Source organism: Mesitornis unicolor, unplaced genomic scaffold (genome assembly GCF_000695765.1).
Source record: "Mesitornis unicolor isolate BGI_N332 unplaced genomic scaffold, ASM69576v1 scaffold1803, whole genome shotgun sequence".
Lineage (NCBI taxonomy): Eukaryota > Metazoa > Chordata > Aves > Mesitornithiformes > Mesitornithidae > Mesitornis > Mesitornis unicolor.
Genome location: NW_010172350.1, coordinates 2485 through 28784, shown reverse-complemented (window position 1 = coordinate 28784; position 26300 = coordinate 2485). Strand labels below are relative to the sequence as shown.

At 37.6% G+C, this 26300-nt stretch overlaps 1 protein-coding gene across 1 annotated transcript; it reads right to left on the bottom strand.

Annotated features, from left to right (window-relative positions):
* Positions 1-4651: 4651 nt before the first annotated feature.
* Positions 4652-25502, bottom strand: LOC104535541. Its single transcript, XM_010180331.1, has 27 exons — positions 25380-25502; positions 24582-24786; positions 24028-24166; positions 23629-23762; positions 22948-23101; positions 22587-22688; positions 21614-21712; positions 20992-21132; positions 19612-19692; positions 18551-18698; positions 17739-17888; positions 17411-17483; positions 17093-17264; positions 13162-13219; positions 12165-12369; positions 11165-11309; positions 10592-10725; positions 10111-10264; positions 9129-9230; positions 8107-8211; positions 7928-7978; positions 7266-7406; positions 7095-7181; positions 5942-6089; positions 5605-5736; positions 5227-5299; positions 4652-4826 (listed from the first exon to the last, which is right to left on the bottom strand). Exons 1-27 carry the CDS (start codon positions 25453-25455, stop codon positions 4652-4654), a joined length of 3384 nt encoding a protein of 1127 aa, XP_010178633.1. The 5' UTR covers positions 25456-25502.
* Positions 25503-26300: the final 798 nt, after the last annotated feature.

Here is a 26300-nt window from a genome sequence, read left to right as displayed (position 1 = left end):
CCAGGGGCGGTGGCAGTCGCTCGCCCCGTGTCCTGTGAGCTTGTCTGCCGAGTACGGAGTTCCGGAGTACGATCGTTAGAAACAGAGATAATTCGGTACTTAGGAGGGCGGATGGGACCTGCCCCACCCGGGCAAAGCCAGGTCAGCCTCTCCTCAGTGTGCTGCTCACCCGCTCTGGAGCGCACTTTCGTGCACAGAAGGTCGTGGCAGAGCGTCAGACCTCACGCTGCAAGAATACTACGATTTCTTATTTTACTAGAAATGCTTTTAACAGTGCTCAAGTACAAAAGATGAGTAAACAAATTATTTAGCAGACCCATATACCTGCCAAGAAGGGCTTTCCAAGTAAAAACCCAATGTCCTCTACACTATCTGCTTTTAGAAAGTTTGGTTTTGAACATTTAGTGGAACTTGGTTGATGCTGAAGTTTATTAAAGTTCACTGGATTGTCTAATAAACAAATAAGTAACCCAAACAGAGAGCTGGTGTTTTGGTGTTAGCTGTTGAAACTCCACTTGGAAGCAAGAGGTTTTCAGGAGCTCAAAGGGTATGACACTTATACCTGCTCAGGTACTGCCAGTCAGCAATGCGTGCTGCTTTCCGTGTGTGGAAATCTCTCACAGAAAGAAAACAAAGTCTGAATAACCTTATTGTGAGTTTCCACAGAGTTATCTCCAGCTCACTCCATTCACTTCTGGGATTGGTTTTTCTCCTCAGATACGTGGAGCATCTCCTGGAGCTTGGAGACCAGCCTTGGGACCCTGAACAGATGGACCCTCTGCACAGCCTAAACCGCAACCTAATGCCTGCCCCATCTGGCACCTAGACCAAGGACATCATGGTACCTGAGAATTCTGCCGCAGTGTCTGTATCCAAGAAAATGAAGAGGGAAAACAAAGGAGGGACTAGTGCAGATCTGAGGAACCAACCCTCATTAGATAAAAGTCAATTAGCACATTAAAATTGCCTCTTACTGTGAAAGACTCTGCTCTTTTATGCTTGAATGCTACATTTCTGTCCAATCCTTTTGCAAAAGGATTCAGCATCTGCAGAATAAAAAGAATGTTTTCTGTGAGCTCTTAAGCTCCTGAATAGTTAATAAATCGACATATAAATAAAGGGCATTATATGCATCTTCCAGCTGGAAGCAGAAATCTGAATTCGTGGTTGGTTACTCCTATTATGTACAGGACTGCATTGATCCTTTTTTCAGCTAGCAGCAGTGATGGGTTTTTAGGGAAAAATATACCATCCACAACTGCATCAATGAAGAGAGGGTGCTGCAGAAAAAAAATACACCTTTGTTATTTACGTGTTGGTTTTGCTTGGAAAGATAATTCAGCTTTCTTAGTATTGACCTAAAGAAATCACATGCGTGACCCATTTTTAGTTATAACATCAAAGATAACTAAGTTTCAGGCCTTGTGCCTAGTTTCTCTTACATAATTTTAGTACTGCACAAGAATTAAATGCTGAATGCTCAAGACAAAGAGTGACCTGTTAACCAATTTGGTTGGAAGAGTCAAAATAATCTTGTGTGGTAAGACTGCAAAAGAACTGACAAGCCAGCACATGGCAACAGATGAAACAGCTACTACCAAAAGATCAGTATTGGAAAAAGGAAAGCTTTCTCAATTACTCTACTTCCAAGAAAGGTTTGCTAAATGCTGTACTACTTCCTCCAACGCGCATCTTTCCTTCTTGCACACTGTATTAAAAAATCAGCCAACTGCTAGGAAGTGCCTTGCTGATGACAGGGGTGACACAATGAGTTATGCAAAGCTGTTCAGTTCCATTTTTGCAATTTTAACTCTCCTGTTTGGCATTTGTGTGTCTGACTGGTTCATAACCATTCCCAGAGAAAACAAACAAACAACAACAACAACAACAAAAACCCAAACAAAAAAAGCATTAATGGTTTACATTAGCGTGATAAATGCACTTCTATTCTGAAATGCAGGGTAAGGAATGTTCCTGTCCAAATTCTTCAGGTGCAATATTATTGTTCAAGTGCACTGTTGTGAAGTCCTGCAAAAGTCAAACAAGTGTCATACAATGGTTTTGATACAAGTTGTCTTAGTTTTAGAGGTTTTTTTCTGTCTTGTAAAACAAAGTACAGCACTAACTACTGTTTTTAGAGTTAATTTTGCCATCTCTTCTGCTCTTTTTTCTCTTTAGCAAAGAACAACTGCAGCTGAATCCAGTTTTTCGCTGCCAGCATAATTGCAATTCTCTGCAATCAGTATAACAAAAGACTGACAATTTTCTTGTATTAACTATGACACCCCTCATTGGGCAGTACTTTCTTCAGCAACTGAGTCACAGTGCTGGGAACGTGAAGGGATTTTGCAGAACTCCAATTCCTTTCATCATAGCTGAAGGCCAGAGTCATGTTTCATGTAAAAGATGTGACATAAATCAGTTACAACAGCATGCACAAAATGGAATATTTGCAAGTTTGAACAAAGCAGTATCGTAAATGGGTGTGCGTCATGGATCGGTGTGCAAATGGATTTTTTTTTCACAGGAAGCATCAACATGTGGAAAGCCACAGTATTAAAAAGGTCAGTAATAATATTGAACACCATCAAAGTGCTAAAATATGGAAGAATATACATTTTTAAATTTCTTACTTTAGGTTGTTTTTCAGGATAGTCAGCTATCAGAGTTCTGGCTACAACTCCACTCTTTTGAGATAGCTCTGTGGAACCTGTGATCACCAACTTGGAAAGGCAATTACAAAAATTATATATAATTAACACATTTTTTAAAAAGTTTAAGTGTTCTATTGACAAAATGTGAAAAACAGTACAACAGCAGCAGTTATTGCTGAATATTATCAAATAAATACACTGCTAAGAATTCCTTCAAATAGTGCACAGTGAATATGTTTGTATTTAATGTATATATACTGTTACCTTGAGCTGAACTGGATATTTATACCAAGTGACCGTTAATATTAAAGATATAAAATAAAATGTGGCTTGGGACATAATGTAGCAATCTACAAGGACAGAAACATTAATTCAACAAACAAACCAACAATGGATTGAAAGCCTACTTTGGATACTTCCCTACAGGGGAAGGAATAAAACGCCCAGTGTGCCCCATATGCTGCATTGAGAAATGTGTGACAGAACTAGCAGTATGGCTGAACATTGTTGCTACAATTAGCTGTTACTTAATGATGGCCTTTTGCAAGTAATGGTAACAACTAGTGTTTTTTGCAAGTTATGGAAAAAATGCACAAAGGGACAGCCAGGCAGAGGCTCAGTATAGATCACACTGCTCAAAATCCACTGATGTGTAAAAGCAAACCCAAGTGAACCCAGAGATGAGGAGGAAGAAGAAGACAACCTCCCGAAATCAACACCTGAAGGCAGGAACTTGGGCTGCCGATGTGTTGCTGTGACAGCCCTTCCTGGGAAGAGTAGCCACAGTCAGTGGCATGTGGGAGATGAGAAAGTGAGCTCAGCATCAGTTAAGGGGGTAGTTAGAGCTAATTTATCGCTGTTTGTGTATTGTTTTGAGTTCTTACAGATTCTTGGATGCTTACATTGTGTATTCCTTTGTGCCTGGCAGGTGTATCTTGCTTGTCATGTAACTTTATGAAAAAGCCACTCCACTATTTGTGTGCCCTAATGCATTCCAGATATGCCAAAAATGTGGTCACAGCTCCTAGTGCCCTCGAAAGGAGAAAGCCTGGGAGTGCATGCTGTTCACATCAGCAAGTCTTCCCTTTGTGGGCCCACAGACAATGGTGAGCTAACAACATGCCGTGAACAACATCATACTTTTCTGTCCCCTCCATCTCAGTGGGTGCCTGTCCTGCCAGCAATGCTTCCTCCCTGAATTCTTTGCGAGAAAGAGTTGAAGAACAGATAATCACACAAGAGAGTAGTCTGTGAAAACCCTAGAGCCTTGAGACCTAGGTCCTGCAAAGAAAGCTGGAAAATCCATGTCTGAAACCCTTTAGGTTTAAGAAAGAAATTGGGCACATTTCTGGCTTTATGGTGTGATTTAACCTCTTGGAATTAGCCTGTATCAGTTATGTGAAAGAAAAGGAAGTTCCAAAAAAATAAAAAGCAACATTTATTTATAACAGTTTACTAAACAAGAAAACAAGTAGAGATTTTCTGTCCTCCTTAGCGAGATGTCAAGGCCATCACAGATGTTTTTTGATTGATGCTCTACTTTCTACAAGCTATATCCAATTAAAGAAAGTAGAAAGAGGGTGTGAGAATGTCAACTTACCATTCTATTCTGAAATAAAAGTGAAATGAGCATATAATGTATTCTGACACTTATGATTTATTCTGAATAGATCATTTCTTACATAAGATTTCAATATATTTGCCTATTTTCCCCTCATTCCCCCATTCTCACAGGAGCATTATTGAGTTCTGATATCCACTGAGTAGATACCATGGTCTTTTTGAGCCTGAAATATTGTGGGTTTTTTCTGCTTGCTTCATTAAACAGTGATTTTAGTCCCACAGACGTTCCAATTTTCCCTTGATTCCTTCCTTTCACATGACAACAGATTAAACAATAGAGTTAGAAGGTGATTATTAAACTCTGCATCCTAAGAAACTAGTTTATCTTTGACTTTACTTTGGGTTTTAAAAGCAAACTGTACCCTCCTCAACTCTTATAAATCTGTATGTTCTCTCCTTCCATTCATCATTTCTTTTGTGAGCTGTGTCCAAAACTCCATTTTGCGTTCTTTCAATTTCTTTGCTGTCTTTTGCATTAGGTCTATTTCCAGGTATCTTTCATCCAGGTCATACTGAGGCCAATGGACCAAGCCTTCTCCATTGGGATTTCTGGAAATAATATAATGAAAAGTTAGCTTTCCATTTACCTATCAATTGCGCTCTGGCTGCTCAGGCTGAGATCATATTATAAAACTGGCACCGGCTCAGATTATGTGATTCTAGTACCTGAATAGTCAGATGTTTTCTACCAAAATGCTTATCATTGTAATAAAAAATGTTTAATAATTGTCATTACTTTTGGATCTAAAGCTCCATTGCAGATGGAGTAATAGCTCTTGGATATTTTTTTCTTCTTTTAGTCTGCAAGTTCATTTAAAAAGTTTTTCTTGCATCACTAAGATTAGAAAAAATTTGCTTCAACTTTTATCTTAAATTCTGCCAAATATTGCTATTATGATCCAGGCAGCACAGACAAAACTTGAGCTATAATTAGCACTATAATTCTCACCCATTTCTAGCAAAGTTAGTCCAGTATCTCATAACAGTTCTGCTAAGTTTATTTTCTTCTTCTGTAGCATGCCCTGCAAAGTGAGAGATGAAATGGAAACATTAAAAATTAAATTAGTATCAGCTAAATAAATTCCAACAGAATGTAATCAGTACTAATTGTTAGTCTAAGCTATGGGAGTTTTACCTGAACAGAGCTCTAGGAGAGAACTGCAAATTAATGATTTAATTAAAAGTAACTACTACAAAAGACAGAAAATGCTTATGTTGGTACTAATGTTTTGAAGAGAGAAAAGTTTATTCTAAAAGCCCTCCAGTAAGTAATACTAATAATGATGATGTTTTTAAAGGAATACTTTAGCGAGCATGGATACATTACCGGCTAAGAATGGCTTTCCAAAGACAAAGGCAATCTCATCTGCATGATCTGCTTTTACAAACTCTGGTACAACACCTGTCGCTGAACTTGGTCGATGTTGAAATTCATAAAAGTAGACTGGGTTGCCAGCATCTAGTAGAAAATATACAGAAGAGTGTTAGTTTGAGAGCTGAAAATACCTGCCACCAACAATGATAAACTTTAATTGCAGGCTATTTTGATAAAATGAAAAACCTATCAGTTCTTTGGATAATGAAGTGTGATGAATACTGTCCAAAAACACACCCCAAAACAGAATTATACATTACTTCTAGTAGATACTGAATTAGAGACTCACCTCTATGGTATCTAGCCACTTCAACGGCTGAAAGAACAAACAAAGAGTCTCCTAGTGCATCAAGAAGACCATCTCGCACTTGAGCCTGGTTTTCTGCATTCCCTATGTATTCATTGTATACTCGATCAAGAACTTCAGAAGTAACACCCTGAAATTAACAACAAAAATTCTTCTTATAATGATGATGAATATTATAAAGAGTAACAGCACTAATTGAGAGTGCCATCTGTGCATCCTGACTAAACCCCAAACACTACCTTCTTTCAGAGAATATCCTCTACTGTGCCAGTGTGGCTCAGAGCTCAGAATTGGGAGTTACACAGCTACTGGATATAGATGTTCTCAGGGCAAAGAGGTTTGCAAGTTATAAAGATCAAACATCTTTAGATAAACATCAGTCAGTGATGCTGATAAATAGATATGGTAGTCTGTTCTCCCTTCTGTGGAAATAACCCTCATAAGAGAAAATAAATCCTGTTGAATTTAATAAAATTAATTTGTTGTTTTAGTTGGCCATGATTTACTCCCTTTCAGAACAAGCCTGGGCTCTGCCTTTCCACGTTTACGATGGATGTCTGTGACACTGAAGGATCCATTGCAAGCACTGGCCATGTTTATGAAGTTGTTAATTCTTACCTACTAATTTGCATTTTCTCGTATTTAGTAGTTTCAGGGGACCACAAAGGAACCTGAAGGCTAAGAGGTTTATAGATTGCAGGGAAGCAAAAACTCAGGATACCTAAACAGTGCCATTTTAGACATCTTGGGTTATCCTTTCTAGTCTCCAGCTACTGCTTCAGAAAGGGTGTGTTCTACAGGTCTCGTGTCATACCTGCCAGTACTGTGCATGCCTTGGATAACCCAGGGTATCTAAAATGTCACAAGAGACCTATGTTTAAGTACCTGAATAACTTCTGGATTTCCACAGAACTCCTTTTTAAAAAGTGGGGCATTTAGGATAGAAATTTTAAGTGTATTTTCCATCTCTAGTGGCAACATGAATATACCATTTCTGCTGCCCATTACTGCCCCATGGTAGGAAGCTGTCAAACAGAACAAAGTTTGCCTCTGAAATATACCTCTTCAGGAGTACTAGTATAGAACCAGGCCGTTGAAGCAGCAGCACTGGGTTATTCTGAAGATGGTCCATTACCTTAATGGATAATGGTAAGGAGCCCTGTAAAAGTTGACGTGCAACATCTTTATCCAGACCATCTGTGTAAGCAGGAAATTTCATCATCTGCATGATACAGAGAATCATATATGTTAGAAAATCTTATAGGAACAAAATAATATATAAATAATGACATTATAAGTCTCTTACCATAGGAATTACCCATCCAAATTCACAGTTATTTACTCCTATTATATATGGGACTGCATTGATCACTTTTTCAGATAGTAATTGCCTGGGACTCTTCGGAAAAAATACACCGTCTGCAGATGCACTGACGAACAGGGAAGGCTGGAGAGGAAAAAAAAACCCCAAACAAGCAGCTTCATTAATACATGAATTTTGCTTCTAGAAAAAAAAATCAGATTTTTACTGTTAGTTACAAAGAAAAAACAAATTAAGTGCCAAATGAAAATGTAAGAAGTAACAGTATTCAAACCATCCCTAAATTTTCTCTGACATGTTTTCTGCACTAGACAGAAGATTCTGTGAAGATTAGCATTATATTTTTTAATGTTAGCAAAACATAGGTGATGATGATCAATTGGCATCTCTTTTTAGTTAGTTCAATCCTATTATGGATGTGTGGAGCAGTGGGGGAAAATCTAACTTCTGTGTTGAAACTGCAAAGGAACATGGAAGCTAGCATTATGGTAAGAAATTTTAAGTAGGACAGAATGTATTGGATTAATTAATTTTCAAGTTCTCCAGGAGAAACTGTGGCTTTTCATACGCTCTTTTCCTTCCTCTGGTAGAGCATGACAGTGAAACACAAATGGCTCAAAGTCCATGCAGAATGAAAAGGAAATAACCTGTTCACATTTTTCAGGTGAAGTATAGCATAGCCGCAATGTTGTAAAATCCTGAAAAGGTATAGAAAGTCAGACGTTACATTCACTTCAAGTTCTCCTAATATTACATACTATACAGATAGCATACTATGATAAAATCTGAAATGTCATTTAAATGCAAGGAGTATAATTTCACCTACTATTTTTAGTGTTGTCTGTATTATCTCTTCTTCTGTTTTTTCTCTTAAGCATTCAACTATTGCAGCCGAACTGGATTTTTCACAGCCAAAGGCAGTAGCAATTCTCTGCAATTAATAAAAACAAACACTTCTTCATATACTTCCCATAGCAGGCTCTGTGCGCCACCGAGCCTGAGTCCAGCAGGGGGGAGTCTAAACAAGATTCAGTCAAGTCAGACATGTTTCAGCTGAAGAGGTAGAGAATAGGAAGCCCTCATAACCCTTCACATTTGGGCTGAGCAGAAGGACAAAACATGTTCCTCCAGAGTATTTTGATACAGAAATAGTCTGGTAAAAAACGTGCTGGGCTGAAAAGGCAGGATGACATAAGGGAATTAGAGCAATGCACAGTCAGAATACAATCGTGTAGATGGCAACAAAAAGCACATGATACCATTCTTGAAGATGTCTTTTTGGATGGAGGAACAGCTGTCATTAGAGAGACAGAGCTCAGTATAACCTTGCCTCTTTTATATCCCAGATTATCAAATCTAGGCTTCTGGAATATGTTTCTTGTTGGTTTTTTTGTTGTTTTGTTTTTTTTTAAAAGGCTTGAAGCGGGTTGAAGTCAGCTCTTCTTTTCAAATACAAACAAATCGAATAAAGTGTTGTTTCTTTGCACACAATAGGCATCAAACAGGTGGAAAGAGAAGAGTATTCAGAATCTGGTGGCATTTTCCACCCAAATATTATAGCTCAACTTTTCTCAAAGACAGTACATGTATTAGTATTACTTTATATTTCATAATTCTTCCCTGGCTTCTCTCTTCACTTACTTAGTCTTTTGCTTTCACTCAGACATATGTGGATATTTGGGTATTTGAAAAGCAAATCATCATTAAACATGTATTTTTTGCACACTGAAATGTTGTCTTTGTGTCATAGTTTCACAAGAAAGAAACCTGTTTTTACATTTTGAAATAAACAGCTTAAGATATGCAAAACTATCTGGAAAATAATTAAAAATACCACAAAATACCCACCTGTGCCTCCTTCTCAGGCTGGTCAGTGAACAAAGCCCTGATTGCAGTACCGCTCTCTGAAATGGCCTTATGGAACAAGCCCTTTGCCAGGGGAGATAAGACCTGTGAAAAACCAGAACAAGAATTACAAGCATGACAAGCATTATGTTCTGACCACCAACTTAGAATTTCAGTATCAGGAATACCATTTAAAACGTTCTGAAAACAAAGGTCATAAGACTGTTACTCTGTAGCCTCTGGTCACAGTTCAGCTATGCAAAGGGCTTTGGCAGCACTATCAGGGATAAGGAGTTCTTGCCTGCTTTTTCCCCTCCCATAGCACCTTGCTTCCAGGACTTCATGGAACCACACTGCAAGCCAGATGTGGAGCGAATAAAGGTCAGCTGTGCTGCAGAAGGGGAATAAAAAACTCTTGGCCAAAGGGCAGGAGCTTAGGAAACAGGAATTTTTATCACATGTATCACTGAACCCTGGTTTCGCTGCATGGTCTGTACCAAATTGTGAGACTGGAGAAGAACCACCTCTTAGCCAATGCACTCAGTGTCAATGTAAAAATGTTACACCATGACTGGTCACAAAATGCACATCTAGTTCAGATATCATGACTGTTCAGTGGGTTACTTTGCACAGGTGACTGTCAAAGCAAACAGGAAACGGGCAATACGTCCTCTTAAAGGACTTTTCTCACAAGGATAAATTTTTAGGTTTTTGGCACTGCAACCACCCCTGCCTCACCCCAAATTCAATTCAGTAGATAAGGAACAACATTGGGTCTGAACTACAAAATCTGAGTATAAAAAGAACATTTTCATCAATTAGAAGCTGTATTGATATTGATGTCACATTGCATCCCACAGTGATGTGTCATTTACTGTAAGACAATCCCTTTCTCACTGTCTTTTCATGCAGGTAATAAAAACGACCATGGACAGTGGGTTTTTTTCCCCTAAGTAATTAAAATTCAATATTACTCTGAACTTACAAGAGCAGAAACACTGATCCCTCCTGCAGACTCTCCAACTATAGTGACAGATCCTGGATCTCCTCCAAAATGTGCGATATTTTCCTGAATCCACTGAAGAGCTGCTACTTGATCCAAATACCCCCAGTTACCTCGGGCATGCTTATCACCAGTGCTTCAAAGAAACAATAGAGTTGTTTAAATTCTCAATGCAAGAAAAAAAATACAGAGAAAAATACACTCTATGGTATAAGAAATCAGCTGCCATTCTCTACACAACTGAAAAATAAATGATTCAGAAAGCATTGAGATTAGAGAACCAATCAAACTAGAAGACTTGGAAGCTGAGTTAGGACTTGTCAATTGTTCCCAACTGTTGCATGTGTAATTAAGAAACATATGGTTTCTTTGCATAAGCAAGTATTCTGCACGTCTCTTCACAAAGGCTTTGCGCACATAATTTTGGAAATCACTTAGCAAAAACAGAGATGAAATATCTTACCTAAAATATCCAACAATACCTAATCTGTACTGAATTGCTACCACCACCACATTGTCAAAGGCCGCTAATGCTGAACCATCGTATGATGAAGCTGCTCCAAAAATTAATCCACCTCCATGGATCCATACAAAGACCTGGAAAGACAAAACCAGAAACAACCCAGCACGGATAAGAGCTCCCAGTGATAAAAATCTAAATATACATCAGAATATACTATTTTGTGCTGTTCTGATCCTGACTCTTTCAGATTACATTTCACAAATGGTAGAAATCTTTCGACTATGAGGCCTGCAGTCTTACAAAATTGCATTGATTGATTTTATTAAATACTTACATTATATCAGTGCCTCGTGGCTTTTCACAAATTAAATCAAACATTGCCTAGATAAAATGTCAATAAAATTTTATTTGTGAAATAAGATTTTGTGTATCTTTCAAACCTCAGCAAATACTGAGGCAAAGCATGTAACTTGATCATCATTACAAAACTGCACCTGTAAGTCTTCATATAGTGCAGGTTGTAGGTTTGCTGTAAAATAATTTTGCTAGAGGTTTTATAATGATTTTGCTTACAGGCAGCTTCTCTTGTTTTTCTGTAGAAACAGGTGTATACACATTTAGGTATAAGCAATCTTCAGATACTTGGAGAAGAACTTTTTCTTTTCTATTAGTAATAGCATCCGAAAAAACCTGTGCTTGTTCTTTATCCTGTAGACACCTGAAGAAATGAAAAAATAACCAACAACAGAAATAACTGAAACCTCAAAGCTATGAAGTGTAGCTTTTTTTCCACAATAAAGTGCAAATTAGAAACCAATCTCTAGTACATTTCTAGATTGTTGGCAAAAGAAAACCTAAAATATTGTTTTCACTTGTAATATATTTTCATCCTTTGACCTGACATTAAGGAGATCTGTAAAAAGGAGCCACAGTCTACAGCAGTACATAGTGACATGCAGATATAATTTTGCCTGTTTCAAAATATTATATAAGTATACTTGCAAATATATATAGCTATAAATTACTTCAATGAAAATGCAAATGAATTATTTTACCCCTTCAATAACCTTTTACATTGTAATGATAGGTATTAGGCTTGAGGTGCTAAACAAGGCCAGTAGTACAAATGGAGTAAGACATTTACAACATTGGCTAGAATTGGTCTGCATTTCTTATGTGTCCTATCGAGCATGTGACTCACTCAGCATTTTTTTTCTTCTAATACTTTATTCTAACATTATTCAGCTTCTGTTTCTGCTCCAAAGCTACAGTTTATAAACATTGCTAAATGCTCCCCAAATGGGGCCAAATGCTCCCAAAACAGAACGTTATTGGCAAAGTGCTGGTTCATATTAGTTCATCACTGATGCCCATTGGATGGCAGTTTTTAATAAAAAGAGCAGCTTATAAAAATGTCTTTAGAAATGCATTGTAATGTAAGAGTTACAGGTGGCAACAAGATAGCACCAAGGAATCTGTCTTTGTGGCTTTTGATTGCCCTGTACATCAGTGTCCTGGAATTGCATATAATATAAAATTATCAAAAAGATCAATGTTTTTGGTTTTGTCTTACATTGGTGGGTAGGAAGTGCCATCTCTGACACCTTCCCATGGCTCAGGTGGCTGTGGGTCAGAAAACCTCAGTGGTCCAACCGGAGGCTTAGCAAAAGGAAGTCCCAAAAACACATTTACACTCCTCCCAGCTGCCTCAACTTCGAATTGGTACCCTCGGACTCTCCCATATTTGGTCCTCACTTCTGGTTGCTCTGCTTTTTGTCCTGGGGGATGTGAGCACAAAAATCACATAACTGGTCTATTTGTAAGTAATTGGCAGATTTCTAAGAGCTTTACCTGTTTAATTATACACCTTTTGTTTGCTTAAACAATTCACTTCCATACATAAGGCTTCAACAAACTGTTATCAGTATAGCTGGCATTATTTCAGCCTTCATTCTCATCTGTTTGTACATATCCTCTCCCCCAGGTACATCATATCTATTGTCTTACTATCCCCACACATTAGTAATTGCATATAGATCTCAGTCCTTTTTGATCCAGGCTGTTAGTTAAAAGTCCTATAAATTGCTCTCATTAAGAAAAGTAAAATCCTTCGTAAGAAAAGGATTTCTGAACATGCAAAATACGTTCCAGACCCTTAATAGTATGTACAGTCAAAAGGAAAATCTTCTAACATACCTGAAAATAGTTTGGCATATACAAATACTGTTACCATTTAGGTAAGATTAATTTTAAGATCTATGTGAAAAGTTCTCAATATCAAATTACAAATGTGGTACAGTGGGCTGCTCAGTGGGCCCCTCAGAAGGACCCAAGATTTTAGGACAGGAACTTGATTTTGCTATTTGCAAAAAAAGGCAAACAAGACAAATGACCAAAAACAGAATACGAAAAGAAATTAAGAACCATTTGCTATTAAGAGCTATTTTCTATGCAGCAAGGTTGGGTGTCCAGGTCCTTTGATAAAGCAGGAGTTCCCCTCGGTGAGCAAGCTGCATATGTGCTCTTTCTCCTTATAGAAGGCAATAGGGAAAAACTCTTCTGAAGCTTACCAGTAGCTATAAGTGCTGTGACCCCGACGGTGAGAATGCAGGATAGCAGCAATGTGTCCTTTCCAGTCGCCATTTTGCAAGCTGGTCACATATTTACCTTCTCAGTGTGCTGCCTTATGTACTCGGTTAAGTGTAACTATTGCGCAAGGCAGACACCGATCAGGTAAAACGAAGCTCGAGCTGCATGCAACTAGAGCAACTCCCGTGCCTGTAAGCCACTCCTGCAAGGGCAGTGCATGGCAGCTCAGCTGCATATGGGGACAGGGACACTCCTGCCTTGCACAGTGACCCCACAAGTTTCATACTGGCTCACTAGTATTCACAAAATCTCTGCCATGAACTATGTGCTTTAAAATGCTTTGAAAACAGTCTTCTATTACACCAGGAGATTTGTCCTGCTGCTGTAATACTGCCATCTTTTGCAATTAAGTTAGGATTTCCATACACTACACAGTGGAGAGACCAGGAAGGGAACTACTCTTTTACTTTATTACATCAGTTTACATCATTTTAGTATTAATATCTCAATGTAAGAAACACACAATATAGCCACAAAGAGCAAAATTTCAAATAATACTCCTGAAAAATGTGCTTTTGCTGAAGTAGAAGTTCAGGGATTTTTATTCTCACAAAAGGATATTTTTTAATAAAAACTATACTAGAAAAATTTTAGCTTTTCCTGCAGAGTAGGTACTCCACCTATTACTCAGTCTTGCATGTTCAGGGATGTTTGGATTCTAACACAATACAAGAGTCTTGCAATGCTAAAGAGATGATTTCTCAGTTTTGTAGCATGTGAACAATAGTAAAGGATTTGGGTGGTAACTGCACATTTAATGCCTCTGAAAACCAGGAGGGTTTATGGACTTCTGTGTGAATTCACATTGGAGCATGATACAAAAAATAGGGGAGAGCTGAATAGAAATAAAAGAGACTTTCTGCCCACATAACTAAGGAGATGTTAGTTTTATGTAAGCTTTGGACTCTGCTTTTTTTTAATAATATATTTACTTATTTTTTGGCAAGGCTCCATAGCTCTTGCCCCAGAAAGGCTGTTTTACAATTTTGTATCATGAGAACTCTCAGTTGTCAGAGACAGCATTTCTATAGATTAATGTACTGCTTGCGTCGTTGTTTTTAGCTAAGTAGGCTCTGAAGACTCACTGCCATTAAATTATTTGGCACATATAATTATGCACCTACTTGTCCTGTGTACTATGGCTGTGCTTGTGTACTTTACTCTGCACTCTTGTTCACCTGCTTGAATATTGTTGCAAATTCTCTCGCCTTCTCCGCTTACCTTGGGCTGCTTTGGTTCCTGGTGTGGGAAAATGGCTCCCACGTGAGGTGGAACTACAAGAATTCCGCCCCCCCCCGGCTTGTGACTCAGCCTCCATCCTGAAGGGCATGTACACCTCAACTCACTTGTGACCTGCAAACTACAGGAAGAGTCTTCTGCTACAAAGTCAAATTCTGTGCTCTGCTTGCTGCTCTTTCCTTTTGCTGAAACAAACTTTATCTCCATAGACAATTTATTTTCTATCTCCTGATCTTCACTGGTTTTACTAAACTCTGTCCTTTCTCATTTGTTTTCCCTTTATTTTTCCCCATAATTTGCTATTCTATTTTCCAGGCCTTACTCTTCAATCTTTCTTTGTTCTGCTCACCACTGCTCTTTCAAGTGCCCATTCTGCAAAATGTCTCAGCCCATATCCCATCCGCAGTCCTAGAGGTGTACAACTTGAAAGCCAAACAAAGCAGCCATTCTGAAAATATTACCGGTTTCTGCAAACTCTGCCAATCTTACTTAAAATAAGATAATGAACAAATAGGATTTTAGATCCCTACAGCCTTTTCTGTAGATAGTTTGTATAGATCTACAAGTATGACCTCAAAAGTGGAAACTCTTACTCTAGTGACATAGACTAAACCTGTGGAATCTGGAGACAGATTCTACAGACAATCTACATTCCTGGCAAGTGGAATTATTGAATCCAGTTTGGCATCTGATTTTAAGAGAGAACATTTTGCAGCTTACCCTCAATCAGTGAATAATGCATAGGTCAGGCATCAATTATTAAAAAGAAATCCTGCCACATAACGACATTTGCGTCTTTATACTTTAATGTACTGCTACCTTTCTGGATTTCAATTGGTGAAAAATAGAGACAAATATCATATTTATAGGTCCATAATTACATTAGAGCTCACAATTACATTTTGCTTCAAGTATGTACGGTAGAAATGTTCACAAGTCTGTGTGTAAAACAGGGTCACTTTGTTTTTTTACTCAGCCACTGGTGAGTATTCAATGAAGCTGGAGTGTATAAAACTTAGAGTCTATGAAGCTAGCGCTTCGACAGCTTTAACACTCTGCCTCTTTAGCATGTGGTAATCTCACATCAGGATGTCTCCGGGATGGGATGGAGTATCAGAGCACTCACCCCTAAGCAGACAAATCTTTTGACATTTTCCACTGTGATTTATTTTTAGCACTGTGCCTGTGCATAAGAGGTCAGTTCCACTGCACTTAAAACATACACAAGCATATCTTCTGTACATATACCTACAATGCTGCCTGTTTATCTCCTTTCAAAGGGAGTGGTACAGGACCTCAGGGAAATTGTATGTGCAATGAAAATCTATCGAGGATGTTCTGAGATTATATTCCCATCACAATACATGTTAGCTAGAACAAAGAAGGGACAGAATTCCTTAGCAGAGGAGTTGTGCTAACAGTCTAACCCTACCTCCAAGAGTTCTGACTGGCAACAGCATTTGGGCAGAAAGATGTAGGAAATCCCACCCTATTTCTTCCAGTAAAGTCATTCAGACAGAAAGGATGGCCAGTTAGTTTCTGTAGGTCATTATTAGCTAAGAACTATCTTAAACTCTTCCAGAAACACAGAGAGGAGAAGATAGAAGGGTGGAACAGATGCAGAGTGCCCTGTAGGATCTGTGGAGTGGCATAACTCTGCTGTGAGGTAGCAATATGGTCAGGAATGCAGCTGGAGTAGCTGGAGCAGCCTAGGAGCCAGATATAGGAAACAAAGAAGACAGCAGAGAAAGTTTTTGACAACGCTGAAATGCAGTGTTCAAGACTTGTTCTTGGCAGTCCAAGTGCATATCATTTGGTAAAGTCACTGGAATAATTCTGGTACAAACAAATCTCTCTCCAGTGCTGTGACCCAGTGCAAACAGAGAATGTGAAACTGATGGCGCAGAGAACAGCCTGGAGCACAATACAAACCACCATGGAAAAGACAGAAAGTGTGAAAATAATCTTACCAACATGGATCTCTCTAAGCGACTTATTGCTAAATTTAAAAGGGAAAAAATGTGGGCAGTGGAGACCATTTCTCCCTCTTCTAACATTTGAGAGAAGTCAATTCCAGCTTGTTACAGATCACACTGTACAGATCACTGTGTTGCATCACAACAGTCAGAAATACACTAACTCTGCTGTAAAACCAACTTAAAAAGCAGAACATTTTTTTTTTTACAGAGGACATTTCTGTATGTAAATCAGACCAAAACTGCTGTACAACCACTGATACACTTGACATCAAAAGACAGTTTTACTTGCAAATCAGGTCTTTATTAATTTCACTTTATTAAAACAGAGTCGCTGCTACATTCTGTCTTCAGTCACAGGAAAGGGGTAGAAAAACCTGAGCATTAGGGCAGTTTGGTAACTATATTCAATAAGTGATGAAACAAATCCAAGAAAAAGTAAAAGGTCACAAATGGGAAATAGCTCAATTGGAATTATTACAGTGAATAATTGCAAATATGACAATGGTGAAGAAAAGCTGAAAAGAAGGAAAACATAATTTTATCCTCAAAGTTACTTCAAGTAATTTCTTTTACTATCCTAATGATTTGGATATTATCTGCATGTTTAGACTGTAGATTATAACTCTGAATTAACCTTCTTCTGTTCCATTCTTTTGTTATTTGTCTTTTCAAACATCACCTTTCTCCAGAAGTCTACCTTCTTTTCTTTCAACTTTCTGGCTTTCCTCTGTTTCAGATTTATCTGTAAATATTCTTCATTTAGGTTATAAGATGGCCATTCAACTAACCCCTCACCATTAGGATTTCTGTAAACAACAAGAAAGAAAGAGTGAATGCCCTTTTCAGTCGCAGAGGAATTCAATCACAGCAATTAAGACTGAATTAACAAAACAGCTACCTCACAATGGAATCAGTACAAACCAATGTGTCTCATGAATCTCATGATTCTTACCCATTTCGAGCAAAGTTAGCCCAGTACTTCATTAAAGTTCTACTAAGGCTCTTTTCTTCCTCTGTAACTTCACCTAAGAAACAAAATACAAAATAATTTTTATATGTGGCAGAAATCAAAACATTACTACATGGCAAAGAATGGAGAAGACAGTAAATTAGTGTTAAACAGATTCTAACAGGAGAAAGAGTTATACTTCAGTTTTGCTGTTAATATATGCACTTTGATTAAAAATGGAAGTAGCACTACTGAAAAGAGTAGCGCTAGTGTTATGAGAGTAATTTATAAGTGTAATTTATAATTTATAAGAACATTGAATGTTCCTTACTACGTAGCTGAATTTCACCAGCCAGATATGGTCCTCCAAAGACAAATCCAACTTCATCTCCATGATCAGCTTTCACATACTCTGGTTTACTATCCCAGTACGCAGTAGGCCGATGCTGATATTCAAAGAAGTAGGCAGGAGCTCCAGACTCTAGAAAACATAACATTTAGAGAGCTAAAGAAGAGATGCATAAATTAAAGCTGACATCTGCTGTTTAAAAGATTACTTTAATATGCCCAAATCTTTATACTGGGTAGAGTTTTAATGTAATGCTACATTAAAATATGTATTTTGAGTATTTATTAAAAATTAAAAACTCGCAGCTCTTACACAAAAAAAATGAAAGATTCGCCCCAGGAAAACTTAGAGAAAAGAAAGTTACATCAAATTATTTTCCAGTTCTGGGTATTTTGGCATTGTTTGTCTACACTATAACACTAGAAAATCTCCAGACTAGAGAGCTGCTGACTTCCCAAGTAGCAGAGGGCCAGAGGACAAATTCCAGGGTTGCTTTAATATGTTTTAATCATTAAGCCTGTATACTTCACTTAGCAAATATTTACCTGTGTTATCATGCTCTGCTCTCATTATATTGTGACTAGGAGCGTAAGTGCAAGACACTAGTACAAAGATAAAGGAGTGCACACATTTGCTTCACACAGTCCTGCAGCCCTGTATCACTCTTTACCCTCAAGTTCCCAGTGGGAATCTCAAAATGTGCCTACACACGACAGGATTTGTGTCTACATCATTGTGTCTACTACACCATGTAGTAAGAGGTTTGCACATCCTACTGGTGTTCATTAGCTCACCTCTGTGATAATTCAATGCTTTAATGGATGGCATGACAATTCCTACATCCCCCAGCAAATCCAGAAATCTGTCCCGTAGCTCAGCAGGATCATCTGTGTTTCCTAGATATTCATCCACTATCACAGGCAGAAACTCTGATGACACAGCCTCAGAGAAAAAGGGGAAACAAGAAACAAACAGAAAAATTATCTCTCTCTGAATGACCAACTAAAAGTGTCATATTTTAAACTTCTGCAAAGGCACAAAGGTCCAGGGTAGCACCCATGTTGATGGGGAACCATGATAGTAAATAAATCCCGTTCAGACTTTTTGTGGGGTAAAAAACAAACAAAACCAAAGACAACCAAAATACCCAACACACCAACACCAAAAAAACCAAGAAACCACCTCAGATCAGATCTGCAATAGATTTATATGGGTTAAAACTCTACAGGAATCAACAAAGATCCAGCAGCTTCTCCTGAAAAGACCTGTGGCTTCTGTTTTCTTCAGAAGAAAAAAGGTGGGAATAACAAAAGTAAATTTTCTGAGTCCTTGAAAGATTTATGGACTATAAGGCTACAGGGCAAGACAATGGGATCTCCAAACAGCTTATATTTTTTAGTGCTAGAATTTGCTGCTTCAAAAATACACTTCAAAACTAGGAGTGTGAAGTATTTTCAGTAGCTATTTTAGGAGTTACATTTAATTTAATATAAATATATTGAAAAATCCTGCCTTGAAACCCATCAGCCAAGAGATTAGCCATCAGATATCATAAGATTAGAGACACTATTGCAGCAATCTTACGTACAAACACAGAAAAGTATTGGTTCAGAGGTCTAGAAGGAAAAGGCATTTCCCTAAACCCAAGGCCTGACTCATCCTGTTTCCGTGTAACCTCATACACCGTAGTCCTGTCAACTTTGCCGGTACTCTCCCCAAAGCATAACATGACCGCAAGTCTTAGTAACACTGTGACTCAAGCAGCAAATTAGAGAACACCAAGCTTTACAAGTCTGGTATTATGCATTAAAAAGATATTTCACTTCTTATATCAGACTAGTGCAACAGTTCTTACCATCATTGGTAGTAAAATCTTTAAAGTTGAAGTGATTGACTTTTTATCTCCTATTTCCTTCAGACCTGGTATTTTTGATGTCTGCACAGAAAAAAAAAAAGCTGATATTAGGGCCATTCAACCTCTCCACTATTTTTACTACTTTATTCCACTTATTCTTATGACTGGTGTTTATTTTTGAAGCATCATATCCTACCCAAAAGTGCAGTACGATGCAGCAGCTGTCTTGAAAAGCTTGCATTTACTGCAGTACTTTTCCCTTGGTGAAGGAAATAATAATAATGATGATGATGATAGTAAAAATGATAATGATAATAATAATTTTATCCTTAAATCAACACACATTGTTAAGAAATTTCTAAGACTAGAAAGCACTAGGGCAGAATTGAAGCGAAATCCTCTTCTGTCTCAAAGACTTATTTTCTGTCAGGGGAGATCTTTAAAGTCAGTGGCAGCCTCTCTGACTCTAGTCCAGCTGTTCGAACCCTTTGAAGTAAAGATAAGGGAATGCTCCTCCTCTTTTAGACCATTACATTAAATGATTCTCCTGCCTGGAAACTGAATTAGAACAATTTCACTTCACATTTTTCCTCTTGGGCTCAGCACCAGCAGACTCACAGAGACACACAGTTACTCTGTAGATTCAGAACAAATGCTTTGTACTACACAGATGAATACTTAGGAAATGAAGAAAAGAGGACAAGGAAGAGAGAGGACACAAATCCACCCCCTGCAGTTTGTCCACTGTATAGCAACTGCTTACTTTTTGGAGCTACCCATGGAATTCATATGAGAGAGAATTCATGCACTGAGAGCGGCTGGGACACTCGTGTTATCCCCACACGCGGTCCCCAGCCGAGATTTGCAAACAATAGAACTTTCTGCATGGTAACGAGAAACACGAGGGCAGTGACACAACCAGCAGTCAGAGTTCATAATGACACAAAGGTAAGCTGCTTAAGATGATCAATGTCGCATTTTTGAACGTTCTATGTATCGATCCTGAATATTGTGCATGCAACATCTGTGTGTTGTGGGGGGAAGGATTGGTTTTGTTATTTTTTTTGTTAGTAATAAGCCCTTGACTGTTGTGTTCATTTTCCTCTGTCTGCCTGGAAAAAGGATCAAAATTTTAGGATAAGGAAATACTGTATAAAATTGATGTCCCAAGGATGTAGCCTGTCTCAGTGTTATGTGACCAACTGCTTCTGGGTCACTACAGAATCATAATGCAAGCAAAGTTTACCTTGTGCATGTTTCTAACCATGCAAAACCTTTTGGCCATACTTAAAATGTGTCCTACCAGCAAATATATTCTCAGAGCTGCCTGCATTAGTTAACACAAATATTCAAAAAAATGAAGAGTAGCCATTAAATTACAGATCTAATATTCCAGCCAAATTCGTTGTTGGTGACTCCTATCATAAATGGGACTGCATTAAATTCTTTCCCAGCCAATATCTCTTCAGGTGACTTATGAAGAAATACTCCATCCAAAACTAAGGGTAGAAATGGCATATCCTGAAAGAGGAGAAATAAAGATCACATTACTTGTTAACAGTATTTTCCTTTTTGTCCTTCAAATCACATAATAAAATGTTCACATTTAATGTTCCAAGTGCAAAAAAGGGCTTTATGAAATCTGAGCATCTACAGCCACTGTAACATAAATTCACAGTTTTGCACAACTGTATAAAATGCTAGTCTGGCTGGGTCATGGTATGGAGTAATGTAATGGTTTCCTGATCCTGTGCTGCTTCTGACATTAAAATAAGTGTACACTTGAGCCTTGCTCACAGCTTTACAGGTGTTGTGACACTTCATTGAAAATTCCAAAGAGAAATTATGTGAAATTATTTCCATATTTAGGGAATATTCTGACAAAAAATAAGAAAAAACCAACTTTGGAACACGCCAACAATGAACTCTGGTCAGAGGTTAAGCTAAAGTTTTGCAAGTGTGCCATTAAAAAAAATACATTACTAAGTAAAGTTTCACCTACCGTACTATTAAAGACTATATCATTTGCTTCCTGGTTCCTTAAGCAGTTTATCAGAGAGAGTGAACTGCTTGACTCACACTTAAATATACTTGCAATTTTCTGAAAATTATTAAGAAAGAAAAGAACTGTCAGCTGTGAGGTGGTCTTCAAGAAATTTATAAACAGAAAATTGTCATACACAGTACTGTTATTAGTTTTATTTAAGGGCTGATTTAGGTGAGCCTGACAGGTCTTCAAGCATTCTATTTTACTAGAAATACTACAGTTTGATCACAAACTGAATTCATTCTGGTATACTTGTTTTTCTTGGTATATTTTCATTCGCTGTTCTACAACAAATATTGCTGTAGAGATAATACGAGGTTGTAACATAAATAAAATAATGCAAGATAATTCAGAAAATCAGCTTATGAGGGATTTACATTATTACTACCTGGTGTTTCAGGAGGAGAAATGAAAAGGTACTTATAGAGGTGAATTTAATTTTAGAGATTTGTTTATTCACTTTGTAAAATTAATTTACTTGAAACAAAAGCCCTCCCTAAAAACACATAACTGAATAAAAACAGAATGCCTCTTCTGGATTCTAATTAAACTTTCTATGACAAATTTGCTTGTTACTGTATAAGTTACAGTGTGCATGAAAATGGACATATGCCTAGCTTGGCTTGTGTGTAACTGAAAATACCTAAATTAGCCCACAGATATTGTAATCACATAACCGTACAATCTATTTCCAGCACCTAACAAGCATGGTAAGACTGAAAATAAATGGACTATTTGAATGAAAATTTACTTAGTGCTAATCTATAGATTTATAGGTATGCCATGAGAATAAATATGATCAATTTATTGCATAATATGCAATCAGATTTTCCCCTTTTCTCTTTTAACCAAATTATCAGATAAGAGATATTCCATTTTAGGTTATAAAGACTTTAAAATGCAAAAATAATAATAAAAAAGAGCCTACCTTAAGATCTGTTGAAAGAAGTAAATCTTTATCAGGAGGGAATAGAATTCCACTCTCTGATATTGCTTTATGAAAGAGACCCTTAGACAAAGGAGATAAAACCTGCCAAGAAGGGAAGAACAGAAAGTATTTATTCTATGTTAAGGTCCTTATCCCATAACTTTATGCTTGACTAGACTGCTGGATTATGTGGGGAATTACACATTTTTATGTGCATACAGGGGAAGTGTCCAGACATAGCAAAATGTGCCATTAATCTTACTTTGAAAAATCAGTTTAAGCATGAAATGTTACACTAATTGAGTTTTTGAAGATTTTTTTTTTAAGATTTTACTTTTTAGTATATCTACTGCATGCCTACATGTGCAAAAACAGAGCAAGATCCTGCAGATACACCAAAGAGTGTGACAGATCCTGGATCTCCACCAAAGTGTTCAATATTTTCTTGGATCCACTGAAGAGCTGCTACTTGATCCAAAAATCCCCAGTTACCACGAGCATGTTCATCACCAGTACTGAAAGAAAAGGAGTATAAGCCACCCTCTCAAGAAGATTAGTAGTTCTTCTAATACCAGAATAAACCTCACCAACTTACATTTTTTGCAAAGTGTCATATCTGGCCAAGGAAAGATCTGTGTAGCCTACTGACCTAAAGTCCTTCATAGTCAGAATGAAGCCCCACTGACTTACTTGCCTCTACTGTCCATTCACCCATACACAGATGGATTCCTGGCTTTTACACTATATGGTGTTTTGCTTTACACACCAATGGATTGAAGTAAAGGCAAGAACAATCATTCTATCCAGAACCAAATAAGCCCAGCTATGATTTGATAGCAGGTTACAATCAAATGACAATGCAATGGATTTGATGGATATTTCTTAATGCTCTTAAGTCCTCCTGATGCCAGTGAACTATGTACCTTTAAACCACTGTAACAGTAGGAAGCTGCTATAACAGTTCAGCTAATTTGGAGAACAAAACTACCAATGCTTTAAACATGGTAAGAAGTTTTGTAAAAAGTTAAATACGTCATCTTACTTGAGGAATCCGAGGAGTCCAAGTCTGTACTGAATTATTACTACCACAACATTCTCGTAGGCCGATAGTGCAGAACCATCATACCTAGAAGCACCACCAAATATAAAATTGCCTCCATGGATCCACACCATTACCTTAGGGAAAAAAGGGTGAGACACACTTTTATACATTGCTTGATAGGTTTGATTTGAAAAAGAAAGACAACATCAGAGAATTAGGAACTCCAAATCACCGAAGCTCAATGGGAACTGAATTTTAAGTGAGGGGACTTTTGATTTTACATAACAATATTATATTTTCTAATGCAGCATCGTATTTTCAAAAGCAATTAAGTGACTTACGAGCTATCATTAGGTGTAAAATCTGTACAACACAAGTTTGTATAGCGGGTTTACGTACGGGTAACTTGTCCTTCTTGTTTGAACCAGCAGGGCTGTAAACGCTTAGATACAAACAGTCCTCAGAAGTTCGGAATGGAAGGTGCTTTTCTTTAAAGTTTTTTTCAGCTATTTTCAACATGGACAGATCTTGAGGACATCTTCACAAAAGAAATGAAGTGTGACTACTAGTAATAAAACTGCAATAGCAGCAACGTAACAATGATAGAGAAAATACACTTTATTTTGCCCCACAGACTGAATTCCCACTGGGTGCTTGAACTTTGTGTTACATATATGTGATTAGAGGTGCAACCTGTAAAAGCACAGCTCTAGACTTGCACTTAAAAATCTGAATTATCTTAGCACAATATAATGAGGAAACGTGATTTCCAAAGACAAGAATTTCCCAGAAATTGCTTGTGGTTCCCAGTCGCACAGTTCTTATGAAATATTTCAGTACTGGCAGTGTATTCACTACCAGTCAATACAAGCTCCTTACCAAAAATCAGACCACATGACAACACTGACAAACATGAGCAGGTCCTATATACAAATGAACTGAATGGCTCTCACAGTGGTGGGTAAGAAGTTGCATCTCTCAGATCGTCCCAGGGTTCAGGTGGTTCAGGTGGGGAAAATCTCAAGGATCCAACAGGTGCTTTTGCAAAAGGAATCCCAAGGAAAACATTTACAAGTCTGTCTGTCCCCTTCACATTTGTTTGTCTCCCTTTGAGCCGTCCAAGTGTGATGGTCACTTCTGGCTCAGTACCAGTCTGTCCTAAGTAACACATAAGGTAAAAAATAAATGAATTAAATTGTATCATCATTATTATCAGACAGACTTTTCAACAAAGCATTTTTATTGACTGCTTAATTTAGAAGATTTCAGCTTGTTTCTTTCCATTTTGTTCAGTTGTCATTTTGCTTTTGTGCAATGACAGACACCCACTGAAAAACACTCCCATAACTGGCTCTGCTAGTGATGACTGGAGTTAGGTAAGGCATAGTTTGCTCACTGTGCAAGAACATAAAGCTTAAAAACAAATTTCAGAGCAAACAGCAACTGCCAAAATAGTTAACATTTTCTAAATTTGCAATCCAACAGGATCTATAAAGTATTTTGTTTAGATAATTTGGAAATGTTTTTGCTTTCTACCTTTTACAAAAGTCAGAAAGTTCCATTTCCATAAAATAATCTCAGAAATTATTTAATCTCACAAAACCAGTAATTTTTGTATCAAGCTTATTAGGATACTATTGCAGATTGTTAACAAAAGTATGAGAGATGTACTACCCTCAAAAATCACTACACTGCAACTCATCAGTGCAGTTGCTTCCCCAGCAGCAATAATAACAGATTTTGCATCTTACCTTCTGCTCTGCAAGTGATGAACGCTATACAACAAAACAGGGTGCAAAGCAAAGCAGTCTGCCTTTGAGGAGCCATTTTTCACCCCCGTTTGAACTCTTACATTATTTTTTGGTTTTATGCGGAAGAGAACGGTTCAAAGGTCCCTGCTTATTAGGGAGTGCAGCTAAATTACCTTTTGAACATGAACTGCGTTTAGCACTTTCAGAGCTGTAGCTGATATACAATCCCTTAGTGTAACACATGTAATCATTACCTGATCCTGAGAATGGATGATCTGAAAATGACCCAACACTATCTGTGAACAATAACAAAAGGCCTAATCATAGTTAATTTGCTGTAAATACTGTCAGCAAAATTGTGAATAGAAAAACTTCTTAACACCAATGTAGCATTAAAATGCAGGCATTCTTTATTCCACATTAGGGTGCAAGGGGCATTATTTAATTCATCCAAGCTCGCAAGAGTATAGTCACTTTTCCTAGCATATTTATACACAAAAGTTTCAAGATTTCACAATCTAAGTTACAATAATTGGTTGCAATTTAAATATAATTATAATGTATTTGAATATTTGATTAATAATTCCCGAATCAACTGTGCGTGTGTACAAGGAGTCTTTCGGTGGTCTCTGCTGGTCCCTGGCAGATCTGAAGAGGCACACTTAATGTTTTTGGTTTTTAACTTTATTTATTAAATCCTTAATTTCCCGGATAAACCAGTGTCTCCTAGTCTATCTGCAGTGCTTCAGAATGTACTAGGACGTATCACTGTGCCAGGATGTCTCGGCTCCAATTACTAAGTTGGCTCCAGATATAAAGAAAACATGTCCTTAAGTGCATTCCAGCTTAAACCTCCTTGTAACTATAAGAGCTCCTACTAATTATTTCTAAAACAAGAGACACCTTTCCTTCCTAAGAGTT

Excerpts from the sequence above, each read along its gene's own strand:
- LOC104535541 (XM_010180331.1), bottom strand. The coding sequence starts at position 25,455 with ATGGCTCCTCAAAGGCAGACTGCTTTGCTTTGCACCCTGTTTTGTTGT. Across the intron at positions 13,220-17,092 it reads AAAGAATGGAACAGAAGAAG|GACACATTGCTGCTATCCTG; the intron begins GTTAATTCAGAG and ends GCGACTGGAAAG. Across the intron at positions 5,300-5,604 it reads TGGAAAGCCATTCTTAGCCG|GGCATGCTACAGAAGAAGAA; the intron begins GTAATGTATCCA and ends CTCACTTTGCAG.